At 41.0% G+C, this 13,219-nt stretch overlaps 1 protein-coding gene across 2 annotated transcripts in view; it reads right to left on the minus strand.

The window, feature by feature from the left end:
* Window positions 1-8,826, minus strand: part of trim33 (tripartite motif containing 33) — a 144,120-nt gene extending 135,294 nt beyond the window's left edge. For both annotated transcript variants that reach the window (XM_072563377.1, XM_072563376.1), the window contains exon 1: window positions 8,201-8,826. In XM_072563377.1, the coding sequence (XP_072419478.1) occupies window positions 8,201-8,768 (568 nt within the window). In that variant the 5' untranslated portion in view covers window positions 8,769-8,826. The remainder of the gene's footprint in view (window positions 1-8,200) is intronic.
* Window positions 8,827-13,219: the final 4,393 nt, after the last annotated feature.

Consider the following 13,219-nt stretch of genomic DNA (forward strand, 5'->3'; position numbering starts at 1 on the left):
ACTGACTAGCAAAGTTACATCACATGGGATTCAGGGAGAGCTTGCTAGCTGGTTACAAAATCGGTTTGACAGTACAAGGAGGGTAGTGGTGGAGGACTGTGACCCATGATGCTGCAAACATATCTTATCCTCATTTCCATAAGCATTGAGGATGATAATTTAGAAGGCATGGCTTGGAAGTTTGCAGATGACACCAAAATTGGTGGTGTAGTTGACAGTGAAGGAAGTTATGAGAAAGTGAGGACTGCAGTGAATGAGGTTATCTAGGAATACAAAGGGATCTTTCTTGGTCAATTAGATCAATGCTGGAAAAGCGCAGCAGGTCAGGCAGCATCCAAGGAGCAGGAGAATCGACGTTTCGGGCATGAGCCCTTCTTCAGGAATGCTTTAGGTCAAAAATTTCTTCTGAATAGGTGTTGTCCAATTAGGTCAATAGGCCAAGGGTCGGCAAATGGAGTTAAATTTGGATAAATGCAAGATATCTGTTTTACCAAAATGCAAAACAGATAAGGGCAGGACTGATCTAGTTAATGCTAGAGATCTGTGTAATGCTGTCAGACAGAGACCTAAGAGTTCAGGTACATTGTTCATTGAAAGTAGACAAGGTGGTTTAAAAAGCATTTACCACGCTTGTCTTCATTCTCAGACCACTGAGTACGGGAGTTGGGACATCATGTTGGAGGTTGTACAGAACATTGGTGAGAAAACTTCTGGAGTACTGTGTACAGTTCTAGTTGCCCTGCTATAGGAAGGATATTATTAAGTTCGTGAGGCTGCAGAAAAGATTTACCAGGATGTTGCCTGGATTGGAAGGTCTGAATTTAAGGGAGAGGCCAGATAGGCTGGGACATTTTTCTACTGTATCATAGGAGATCAAGGAGAGGTTTATAAAAATTGTGATAGGCATAGATAAGGTGAATAGCAAAGATCTTTTCTCTCATGCAGCAAGTTTAAAAACTAGGTGGCATAATTTTAAGGTGAGAGGACAAAGATTTAAAAGGGATCTGAGAGGCAACTTTTTTCACAGTGGTTAATTTGTGGAATGAACTCCTATTAGGAAGTGGTTGATGCAGATACAGTTACAACATTTAATGGCATTTAGATAGGTAAATGAATAGAAAAGGTTCAGAGGGATATCAAACAAAAGCAGGCAAGTGGGACGAGTTTAGCTTGGGAAACTTGGTCCGCATGGACGAGTTGGACCAAAGCATCTGTTTCTGTACTGTATGACTCTGACATTAAAAATGTATCAAAACACCCAAGTGAAAACATGACTGTTATTACTCTTATATTTACAATCAATGAGCAACCCAACAGTAAGAGCTTCCAATGCATTTCATAGAATACCTACAGATAGTTCTCCTATAAGCTGTAGTTGCATTCCAGCAAAACCTCACTTAATTGAAAATTGTGTAATATAAGTGATGGGGCCCAAGGGGCAAGTACGGTTAGGGCAGACCAGCAAAAAATATCACTCACGATTGCTCAAAAATCACGGTACACTTTAAAAATATTGTTAATGCAGGGACAGAGGATCATCATGATGCATAAAAGTTAGATTCCCTCATTCCTGTTAAGCAATCTTGTCATATATATTGTCTTCTTACACTCAAAAGATTTTACAATATCTATGATTCGGAGATGTTTGTGTTGGACTGGGTGAACAAAATTAAAAATCACAACATCAGGTTATAGTCCACACGTTTATTCAGAAGCACTAGCTTTCAAAATGCTGCTTCATCAGGTGCTTGTGGAGCAGAATCATAAGACAGAATTTATAGCAACATGATTGCCGTGTCATGGAATGTAATATTAAACAAATTTTGACTAAGTCTTTCGTCTTTTAGAATGACATTAGTTTCGGTTCTTCATATGTAAATCCCAGAACTTTCAAGATATCTGTAACAATCTCAGTTCAGATAATGCATAGAAGGTGTGAGGTTAAAGTATGTCTGTGTCCCAATGTACACAGACAAATCCATAGATTTCTGCAGTTTTTGAGCAAAATAAAATGTAATTCTCCAAGTACAAATTCACCCCACAAGTTTGTATGCACGTGCGCACAGGGGAGACTGAGTATGTGAGAGCATGTGGAAGTGAGAGATTGCCTGTGCGTGTGGGGGGTGTAGGTGTATGAGAGGGGGAGGGGGAGGGGGTTTTTCATCACCAGAATGCATCTTACTAACATTCTTGTCACTATGTCCCTACACTTTTTCAAAAAAAGGATAATCTAGGAGTAGCATACCTTTCACAGGAAGTTGCTTAATGTATCTCTCTCTCAGAAAGCTGCTTACTACAGTTCCTCTTATAGAAAGCTGCTCTATCAGCAGTTGACATCAGCGCATGCGCAGAACGAAACAATCACCGCTGAAACAGCGCTGTTGCGGACACAGGTAAGCATTCTTAAAAATACCGTTCCTTAATTCCTCAGTGACATTATAAGCAAATCGGATAATGCGTGTTCCGGCAGCCCAAGAACTACCTGTATTTTTTTCTCAATAAAAGGTGATCACTACAAATGATCCATACTTAAATAGCAAACTTAAGTTCTCTTTGGTTATCTAACTTAGTTCAGCATTTTTGCAAGGTTTGTGAAGGTTTGAAGCTCAGGTTGAGGTTTAGGGTGTAGGTTCGCTCTCCAGACGTTTCATTACCTGGCTAGGTAACATCATCTGTGGCGACCCACAAGTGAAGCGAAGCTGTTGTCTCCTGCTTTCTATTTGGATCTTTCTCCTGGATGGGGTTCCTGGGGTTTGTGGTGATGTCATTTCCTGTTCATTTTCTGAGGGGTCGATAGATGGCATCTAGATCTGTGTGTTTATGGCGTTGTGGTTGGAGTGCCAGGGCTCTAGGAATTCTCTGGCGTGTTTTTGCTTAGCCTGTCCCAGGATAGATGTGTTGTCCCAGTCAAAATGGTGGGTTTTTTTTCATCCGTGTGTAAGGCTACGAGGGAGAGAGGGTCATGTCTTTTTGTGGCTAGCTGGTGTTAGTGTATCCTGGTGGCTAACTTTCTTCCTGTTTGTGGCAGTCCTTGCATGGAATTTTGTAGATGATGTTGGTTTTGTCCATAGGTTGTACTGGGTACAAACAAAACCACCATTTCGACTGGGACAACACATCTATCCTGGGACAGGCTAAGCAAAGACATGCCAGAGAATTCCTAGGGGCCTGGCACTCCAACCACAACGCCATAAACAAACACAGATCTAGATGCCATCTATCAACCCCTCAGAAAATGAACAGGAAATGACATCACCACAAACCCAGGAACCCCATCCAGGAGAAAGATATAAATAGAAAGCAGGAGACAACAGCTTCACTTCACTTGGAGGTCGCCACTGATGATGTTACCTAGCCAGGTAATGAAACGTCTGGAAATCAAACCTACAGCCCAGCGAGCAAACCTACACCCTTAGTTCAGCATCTTAATTTCAGAACTACTGTAACAACAGTAAAATTATCTTAGTCGTATCAGACTATATAGCTCTTTACAGAATTACCATGCCTCAGGCGACGATAGAGAAAAAGAAAATCCTTTATGGTAACCTCAAAGTGTGGGAATTTAACCCACACCTGTTGGCTTCATTTTGAACCACAAACTAGCCACGCAGCCAACTAAACTATACATATTACTGTTTGGCAAGAAGCATGTGTTTGATTAGCAAACAAGAGTGCATGGGAAATACTTTCATAAGCATTCCAATATGCGATTTTTCTCCCCCCAAAGAGTGGCCCTTTTCCAAAATTACCACTATGATCAATGAGGTAATAAAAATCATCCGGATGAAATGCAATGATGAAATTTAATAAATTTGCACCTGCAATTTGTCCATGAATACTGCCCAATCAAAGCATAAATGCCATGTTACAGTAACTGCCTCCCTTGCAAACTTATTCAATATGGAGGTGCAGTCACAATCTATGCTCATTGTAAGATTACACTATTCTTATCTCCTACAAAAATAAATTTACTCATTGTTATTAAAAAAAACCTGTATTAAACCGTATCCCCCATTAAAGTAGTATTACCTATTGAGAGATGTGAGCATTTTCCTAAGTGGCCAGGATACTGCCAGATCAAGATTTCCAAAATTTACAACTACATTAAAACACTGTACATACATTAATCATTTTCATGCTAAAAATAGAAATAAGAATTTTCCTTCTCTATTTTGAACAAGGTGGAACTATTGAACAGCAGTAATTCACCACACCTCCCTCCAGCCCTACCTCATCACCTTGACTTGTTGCCTTAGAAGCTCTGGTTACAAAATGGCTATAAAAGGATAACATTCACAGTTGATATTTAACCAGACTGAAATAGCATCAAATTGCTGTGTACTTCTGGCATGATGATACAAACCAAACAATTATCATTTCTCTGCAACACCAGATCAATAATTTGACTTGCATATGTCAACAGCAAATGTAAATATGCCGACATTCTGATGCATTCTTTAAAATAGTTAACTTAAACAACAGAACAATTACTTGCAGAAATATTGAAGTCCATCAGTAAAATTGCCATTCTGAAGCCGGTGATAGAATTGAATTTTAGCCTCCATCTTACTTTCTTCCACTTCTAAGAAACTGGACAGACCACAAAGCTCAAAGATAATTAGAAAGACGAGTACTGCTTTATATTGATGACAATTTCAACACAGATGTGGTCTTTTCCAGCCCCTTGATCTTTGCTGTTAGCTGCTGGATCCCACAAATAGTCTTAGTGGATCCAGCTCAAATAAATATTATCTATGCTGTACCCTGTCTGTATATCTATAAAGCAGTGTATGAATAGATTTGTGTAAACAAAGTCAGCTCTATTTCGCATACACAAAGCTACAATGTGACCTGTGTCAAACCAGCATGGTTTGATGAAGGATGTTACCCCAAACACTGGAAGAACTTCTTATTCTTTTTCAAGTAACAGCACTGAATCCTGTTCATCTATCAAAGCTGAAAAGAACTTGCATGAAAAAAGAAAAACATATGCTCAGAGTTTGAACGATCAAACTACATTTGCCTCATTGTAGGAAGTTGTCACAGATTAGTAATCTATACTTTTATTGCTCACCTTCCTAGTTCATTTGATCAGCCAATTGTAACACAAATTACAAAAATGCTTATTCAAGTTTGTCAAATCCAAATACCCATGCTTACCATGTGACTTAAAGCTGCTATACCATTTTAGCGACCATGCTCAGCTGTGAAGTAATTCCTGGTGATCATTTTCACTGAACATTTTTCAGAAGCACTAAAATTTAAACCTTAATTTTGTTTTTTCTAAATAATTGCTAATTCTTAGTTTTGTGAAAATACCTGATCTTAAAAGTAAGTTTTAACAGTCAAACTCAACCATTGCAACAGGCATTATGGCATTTCACAGTTTATCAAAATTAACCTCCATGCTTATTTTCACCTCCTATATCCAACATCTTTTGAACAGAGCAGTCGCTGAGAAAATACTGGCCTAAATCTTCCTGCCAGTGGAAAATGCCACATTACTTACCCATGTGCATTGGAGATTTAGGGGTTTTCTATTCCATCTAAGGAATGTAACCAAAACGAATAACAAGTGGCCACAATGCAGTGCAGAATGGTCAATACCACACCCCTTCTTCAGGCCCACAATGGAACAATTGTCAATCTGATCCATTGAACTTGCCATGTTATGTAATATTTTAAGTGCTAAAAATTTTTTAAATGAATTTGCATATTGAGTTTGTATATCCTTTCATTCATTATAAGGACAGAGAAGTCTTGTATGAAGTGCTTCAAATTAAAAGATAAAATGCATCAGATTGAGTGCATTTATTGCCAATTATTTGTTTATCCAATAGATAGTAAGTGGATAGATTTATCCAACGTACTAGGATGTTTTGCATTGCATAAGGGACTAAAAGTAGGGTGTAGGGAGCAGTGTTAATTGTTCAGCAAGTTGATTTTCAAATGTATAAGACCTTTCCAATTGAATATTCTGTTCATACCAAATGCCTGTGATTAACGATGTGACTTTTCCCCAAGTAAATTTTTTGGCAAATCCAAGGCATCCAGCCTAAATCTATAACCACAGGATCCAGGGGTTCATGACGCCTAGGTCCAAGTTCCATATGCTCAAGATAGGTGTCATAACATCTGACCAGGGTGATTAGAAAATATCTACAATAGCAGAGCCAATACCAAAAGGATCTGCTGACAATCCAAATCATATCTCTGCCCATCAGAAGTTTACATTTTGCATATTAGTGTCACACGTACGGACACAAAGGAATTTCTTCCAGATCCTGACACTCAGCATAAACAACCCAAGGTTAACCACTCATTCATTCAGAAAGTCTGGACCAGCAACGGATTCAAGTTAATTCACAAGTCCTTATTTTTTGAAAGCTAAGAGGAGGGCCACTTGTACAAAGGATAACGCAAACAAACAATTAATAAACTTCACCCAACTCCATGAAATCATAAAACTAAATAACTAATTTGTTTACCTTGTCAATCACCAAAGCCAGAGGGATTTAATTAGAATTTTAAAATGTATTTTGTCATGCAAAGCTTACACCTGCTATCTCCGATTGCACAATTATCTAATTAATATTGTCAAATAGTTTCCAAAACAGTTTCTGCCCATTGATACACTAACAACTAGTAGCACATTTGAAATAACTTTTCGTGTAGCGACTCCAATGCAACAAAATGCCAAGTTACTTCACAGAAGCAATATAAAGCAAGACACCAAGCTTCAGCAGGGACAATTGAAACAAATGCTCAAAAACACATTAGATCAGATTCCTTGAAGTGTGGAAACAGGCCCTTCAGCCCAACAAATTCACACTGACCCTCTGAATAGTAACCCACCCAAACCCATTTCCCTCTGACTAATACACCTAATACTATTGGCAATTTAGCGTGGCCAATTCACCTGACCTGCACATCTTTGGACTGTGGGAGGAAACCAGAGCAAATCCACACAGACACTGGTAGAATGTGCAAACTCTATACAGACCAAGGCTGGAATCGAACCTGGGTCCTGATGCTGCTAACTACTGAGCTACAGTGCCACCCCATTTGAGGTAGTTATCACAGAATGTCTTATAGAAGTGGAGCAAGGAGGCAAAGGGGGTTAGGAAGAATAATTAAAATCAGCAATGTGCAAGAGTTGAACATAACGTTTGAAAAAAAATCTTGAACGGGGAGAAATTGGTTGGTTGGGATACAGCCAACTCTTACCTATTGAAGTGAATTCTGCTTGAACTACACAAGTCAAAACTAAAGAATGATAAGGTGTTCACTTTAAATTAAAGAACTTGAGATAGGACAGACCTTACATCTGACTCAAAAACAGGCGGAATTGAGTTTATAACAGTAGCATATTTTAACAACAGAACCGTACTAAAATTTGCAGAGTTTTGAAATAGACAATTTGTTCAGCTCAGCTCAGTTTTATTTTAAATATGTTCATTGGGAGGAAGCAAGAATTTGTAAACCAATTTATCAATACATAATTTGTCCTATTTGAAATCCCAATTTAAATATCAGCTGTGTAGTATGTATTCAAATATAATTAGCATGACATACTTGAACAGTACTAATTACACAATGACACTCAAATACAGTTTTACATTTGATAACACACCAGGTCTACTCAGAGTTCTACACAAATATTGTGAAAAAAATGCTATTAAAACAAATACTGCAGACAGACTAAGTTCGGGGAAAAAATGTCAACATATGCGCAACCTAATGTACGTTTGAATCTGGATTCTTTGTCTATTATCATGTAAGAGAAGTTCTGTAGTACTTACAAGGTGAACTCTTGACCATTACAAATGATAATCTACATTAAGAGACGCCGTCACCACTTCGAAAGACAAACAAAATATAGTGCGAAACAGATACAAATTAAGGTTTTATTTTTGGATCCAACCTAAAACCTTTTTCATAAGCATCAACACAACGTGAGACAACCAAGGTTTCTTGCATTCCATTGCAACACGTATTCTGTTTACCCAAGGCACCAAATCAAGTCAGAAACTGACAAAATATTTGCCACACTACTGCAATCGGAAGAGGAGTTCACCATGTCACAACTTCGGGGAATTTGCTATGTCGAGAGAGGACGGCATTAAATTGTAAAAGTTGCCAGTGAAGTCCGCAGTGGCCGGGTGGATCTCCGAACCCAAGGCTGCGAGTCGGTACTTACCCTGTTGGATGGTCGGCGAGTCTCCGTTATTTCCTGCGGCGTTATTGCCCGCGGCGGGGATAGGGATGCTCAGCTGACGCTCCGGTTCCGGCAGACAGCGCTTGCAGAAGGAATGGAGGCAGGGCAGTAGCTTGGGCTCCTTCCCTTGGAGCGTTTCACGGCACACGGCGCACTCGTCCAAGAGGTTCAGATTCACCTCAGCGGGGGCCGCAGCCTGAGGCGCGACCGGGACGGCTACCGCTTTGTCTGGGCCCCCACCCGGACTGGTTCCTGACGCGGGACTCGGGCCTGGTCCCGGACTCGGCCCTGGGCTTGGTCCGGGACCTGCTCCCGGACTCAGGCCTGGGCTCTGACCCGGTCCCTCAGCCGCCGTGGCCGATGATAGCGGTACCGCCGCTGGTGTTGTTATTGATCCTGTGGTTGTTGTTGTCGACGTCGTCGCCAATCCCGACGCCGCATTAACCTCCGGCTCCGATTTCTCCCGGCTGTCCTCATCCTTGTCGAGCAGGCCGCTCTTCTCACTAACACCATTCGCCTCTATATTATTTCCACCTTTGTTTTCCGCCATCTTTTCTCCTCCTTTCTTTCCCTCGCTCTCCCGCGCGCTCCGCGCACGCTCACATTCAAAACTCTCTCGAGCTTGTCCGACACCGACCAACCGCCACCTCCAACAGCGGCGTTCATTGGCCGAGCGCGCCCGCGTCCCGCCGCCTGATACAACCCGTCTAGTCATTGGTCATCTGCACCCACGCCGCCCAGCAGGGGAAGGCAGATGTCAGGACGCACGGCACGTCGACGGTTCGTTCCAGTTGATTGTGTGGGTCACCGACGTGCGGCAAATGGCGGGCGGGTGTCACGTGCCCGTAGCACTTAGTCAGACAATCAGACCCACAATCGCTGCAAGGTAGTTACCAGCGCACTTTATTTCATTCTCTTTACAACACTGATGATACACTCAATTTCATACATAATGAGTATGTGCTTAAGATTGTTACTATCTGAAAGATGTTGTGAAACTTGAAAGAGTTCAGAAAAGACTTACAAGGATGTTGCCAGGGTTGGAGGATCTGAGCTACAGGGAGAGGCTGAACAGGCTGGGGCTGTTTTCCCTGGAGCGTTGGAGGCTGAGGGGGTGACCTTATAGAGGTTTATAAAATCATGAGAGGAATGGATAGGGTAAATAGTCTCCCCTTGAGGTGAGGGAGTTCAGAACTAGAGGGGCATAGGTTTAGGGTGAGGGGGGAAAGATATAAAAGAGACCTTCAGGAAGAAGGGCTCATGCCCGAAACGTCGATTCTCCTGCTCCTTGGATGCTGCCTGACCTGCTGCACTTTTCCAGCAACACATTTTCAGCACTGATTGTTGAGAAGCAGAAATTTTCATGTTACACGTTGGAGCAAATGTTCAGATTACACTTAAGAACAAATTTGAGAAATAGACTTCTGTCAGCAATGAATTGTATTTTCTTTTTGGAATTAAAAGTAAAGTCACCATAGTTGCAGAGGACCAAAAAACTTGACGTTACACTTACGAGCAAAGCCGTGTGATAATTTTAAATACTTATCTGGCCTCCTGCAGGAAATAGGTGCTGCAATTAAGTTATGACCTTTTCCTTTGAGCAGATATCATCAATGTTGAAATATCATGTTTTAATTAATATTGCGAAAGAATAGTTGCCTGTCATTTGGTTTCAGAGGCTGACAAATGAACTGTTCCACCACTGCTGCTGTTAATGTTTTGTTATTGAAAATAACAAGAGAGTTTCCATGGCTTCTATGTTTGCTTTAACAAATTTCACTATGTGTATGTAGTTCCTATGATGATCCAAAATAACATTTAAACTTTTAATCATAATATTTCAGTGGTGTGAAAACCAAGGTCATGAGTTGCTTCATCACTGGCATGGTGGTTCAGTGGTTAGCACTGCTATCTTACAGAGCCGTGGGCCCAGGTTGAATTCCAGTCTCGGGCGACTGTCTGTGTGGAGTTTGCACATTCTCACCTTGTCTGCATGCGTTTCCTCCAGGTGCTCTGGTTTCCTCCCACAATCCAAACATGTAGGTAGGTGCATTAGTCAGGGGTATATGTAGGGTAATAGAAAAGAGAAATGATTTGTGCAGGTTACTCTTTGGAGGGTTGGTGTGGATTTATTGGGCCTAATGGCCTGTTTCCACACTCTAGGGATTCTATGATTTCTGTAATTCTGAGAAACAAACATTAGAGTTTTACTGTGTCCAGCAACAAACCAAAGCCATCTCTTAGAGTCATAGAGATTTACAGCATGGAAACAAAGTCTTTGGTCCAACTCATCCATGCCGACTAAATTCATCTCGTCCCATTTGCCAACATGTGGCCCTTATTCCTCAGAACGCTTCCTATTCATGTACCCATCTAGATGCCTTTTAAATGTTTTAATTGTACCAGCCCCCAGGGATTCCAGTTAACATTAATAAATACTTGTCAAAATAACACTAGCTTACTTACAGAATCTTTAACATTGCAAAATGTTTTCCAGAACTGTTCACAAAGATGAAACTGGCTATCAAGCATTAATCTGCAAGGAGGGTGTGGCCACCAGGGAAGGTCGGGTACAGACAGGATTGAAATTCAGCAATTGAGATCTCACATTTTAAATTGTAATAGTGAAAAGTAGGTTCATTCAGTGTGGACCACCTAAATTCTTATCTGCATGTAGGAAATGGCAAACTTTTAGCCAACATTTTGTATCTTCACAGTAGAAAACACAAAAAGCATGCCAATATCCTTAAAGTAAGAAAATCCCTGCCTGCTCTCATCTATCTGTGATTCCAGAACCATCGCAATGTGGTTGACTCTTAACTGCCCTCTGAAATGGCAGAACAAACCATTCAGTTGCATCAATCACTACAAAGTCTACAGCACATGGACTGCAGCAGTTATGGTAAATGATGCCCACGACCAACTCCACAAATATGATTGAGACATTTCGCTCCGAAAAACTCTATACACTAACATGACTGACCATGAATGTGCAGGTATGCTAGAACAAGCCATCAACACTAAACAACAGCATACCAAGATAAAGAAAAGTGAGCCTCAACAAACACATTGAAATGGAACCGATTTACCATCCCCTGAGAAAAAGAACAGGACATGACATCACCACAAAAAATGGCATCACCAACCCAAAACACATAAATGAAAAGCGGGCCATACCACCAGTGCTTTACCAGAGGCTCACTGATGATGTTACCTATTATGGTGATGAAACATCTGAAAACAAACCTTCCAGCTCAGCGAGCAAACTTACGTCCAGAACCTCAACTTGAGGTACAAATCTTCTCAAAGCTCACTATTACCAAAAATAAATAAACAAGAGGCCAACCTGAGACCCCTAGTCTCGCTTCCTGATATACCGACAAATAGACTAGCAAAGGGACTGCAATGCAAATTGAAACACCTAGCAGAAGACTCAACCCACTGCATTCTTCACCCAGAAATTCATTAACATCATCAGAAACACCAAGGTAGAGAAAGACAGACCAGCATCTACAGGAAAGTCATGGACACTGACCAGATACTCAACTACAGGAGCAGTCAGGTAAAAAGCCTATTCCTGATGAAGGGCTTTTGCCCAAAATGTCGATTTTCCTGCTCCTTGGATGCTGCCTGACCTGCTGTGCTTTTTCATGGTTTCCTTCGATGTGACGGCCCCATTCACATCAATAACATCACCCAAGCCAAAGAAACACTGGTCTCACTGCTACATGAACCAAGGATACAAATGCTGGACACCACCAATTCCATCAGCAAGGACAGCATCCTCAAACTAATAGACCTGTGCCTCACAATTCACTTCACATGGTCAGTCACATTAGTGTGCAGAGTTTTTTGGTGTGAAGCTTCGTGTTCGTATTTGTGGAATTGGTTGTGGACATCATTTATCATTTCAGCAGAACAAAACAGCTGATGAGGGAAGTTAAGAAACATATAAAGTTAAAAGAGAAAAAGTATAAAATACAAAGATAAGTGGGAAAACGGAGGACTGGGAAGCTTTTAAAGAACAACAGAGGATTACTAAGAAGGAAATACACAGAGAAAAAATGAGGTATGAAGGTAAACTGGCCAAAAATATAAAGGAGGGTAGTAAAAGTTTTTTTAGGTATGTGAAAGGCAAAAAACTGGTTAAGACTAAAATTGGGCCCTTGAAGACAGAAACAGGGGAATATATTACGGGGGACAAAGAAATGGCAGAAGAATTGAATTGGTACTTCAGATCTGTGTTCACTGGGGAAGACACAAGAATCTCCCTGAGGTAACAGTGGCTGAAGGACCTGAACTTAAGGGAATTTATATTTGCCAGGAATTGGTGTTGGAAGGCTGATAGGTCCCCGGGACCTGATGGTCTACATCCCAGGGTACTGAAGGAGGTGGCTCAAGAAATCGTGGATGCATTGGTGATTATTTTCCAGAGTTCGATAGATTAGGGATCAGTTCCTGCGAATTGGAGGGTGGCTAATGTTGTATCACTTTTTAAGAAACGTGGGAGAGAGAAAGCAGGAAATTATAGACCAGTTAGTCTGACCTCAGTGGTGGGAAAGATGCTGGAGTCTATTATAAAGGATGAAATTACGACACATCTGGATAGTAGTAACAGGATACGTCAGAGTCAGCATGGATTTATGAAGGGGAAATCATGCTTGACTAACCTTCTGGAATTTTTTGAGGATGTAACTCTGAAGATGGACGAGGGAGATCCAGTAGAGGTAGTGTACCTGGACTTTCAGAAAGCTTTTGATAAAGTCCCACGTAGGAGGTTAGTGAGCAAACTTGGGGCGCATGGTATTGGGGGCAAAGTACTAACTTGGATTGAAAGTTGATTGGTTGACAGGAAACAAAGAGTAGTGATAAACGGCTCCATTTCAGAATGGCAGGCAGTGACCGGTGGGGTACCGCTGGGATCAGTGCTGGGACCGCAGATTTTTACAATATATATTAATGATATCAAAGATGGTATTAGTAATAACATTAGCAAATTTG

This window comes from Chiloscyllium punctatum, chromosome 45, assembly GCF_047496795.1.
Source record: "Chiloscyllium punctatum isolate Juve2018m chromosome 45, sChiPun1.3, whole genome shotgun sequence".
Lineage (NCBI taxonomy): Eukaryota > Metazoa > Chordata > Chondrichthyes > Orectolobiformes > Hemiscylliidae > Chiloscyllium > Chiloscyllium punctatum.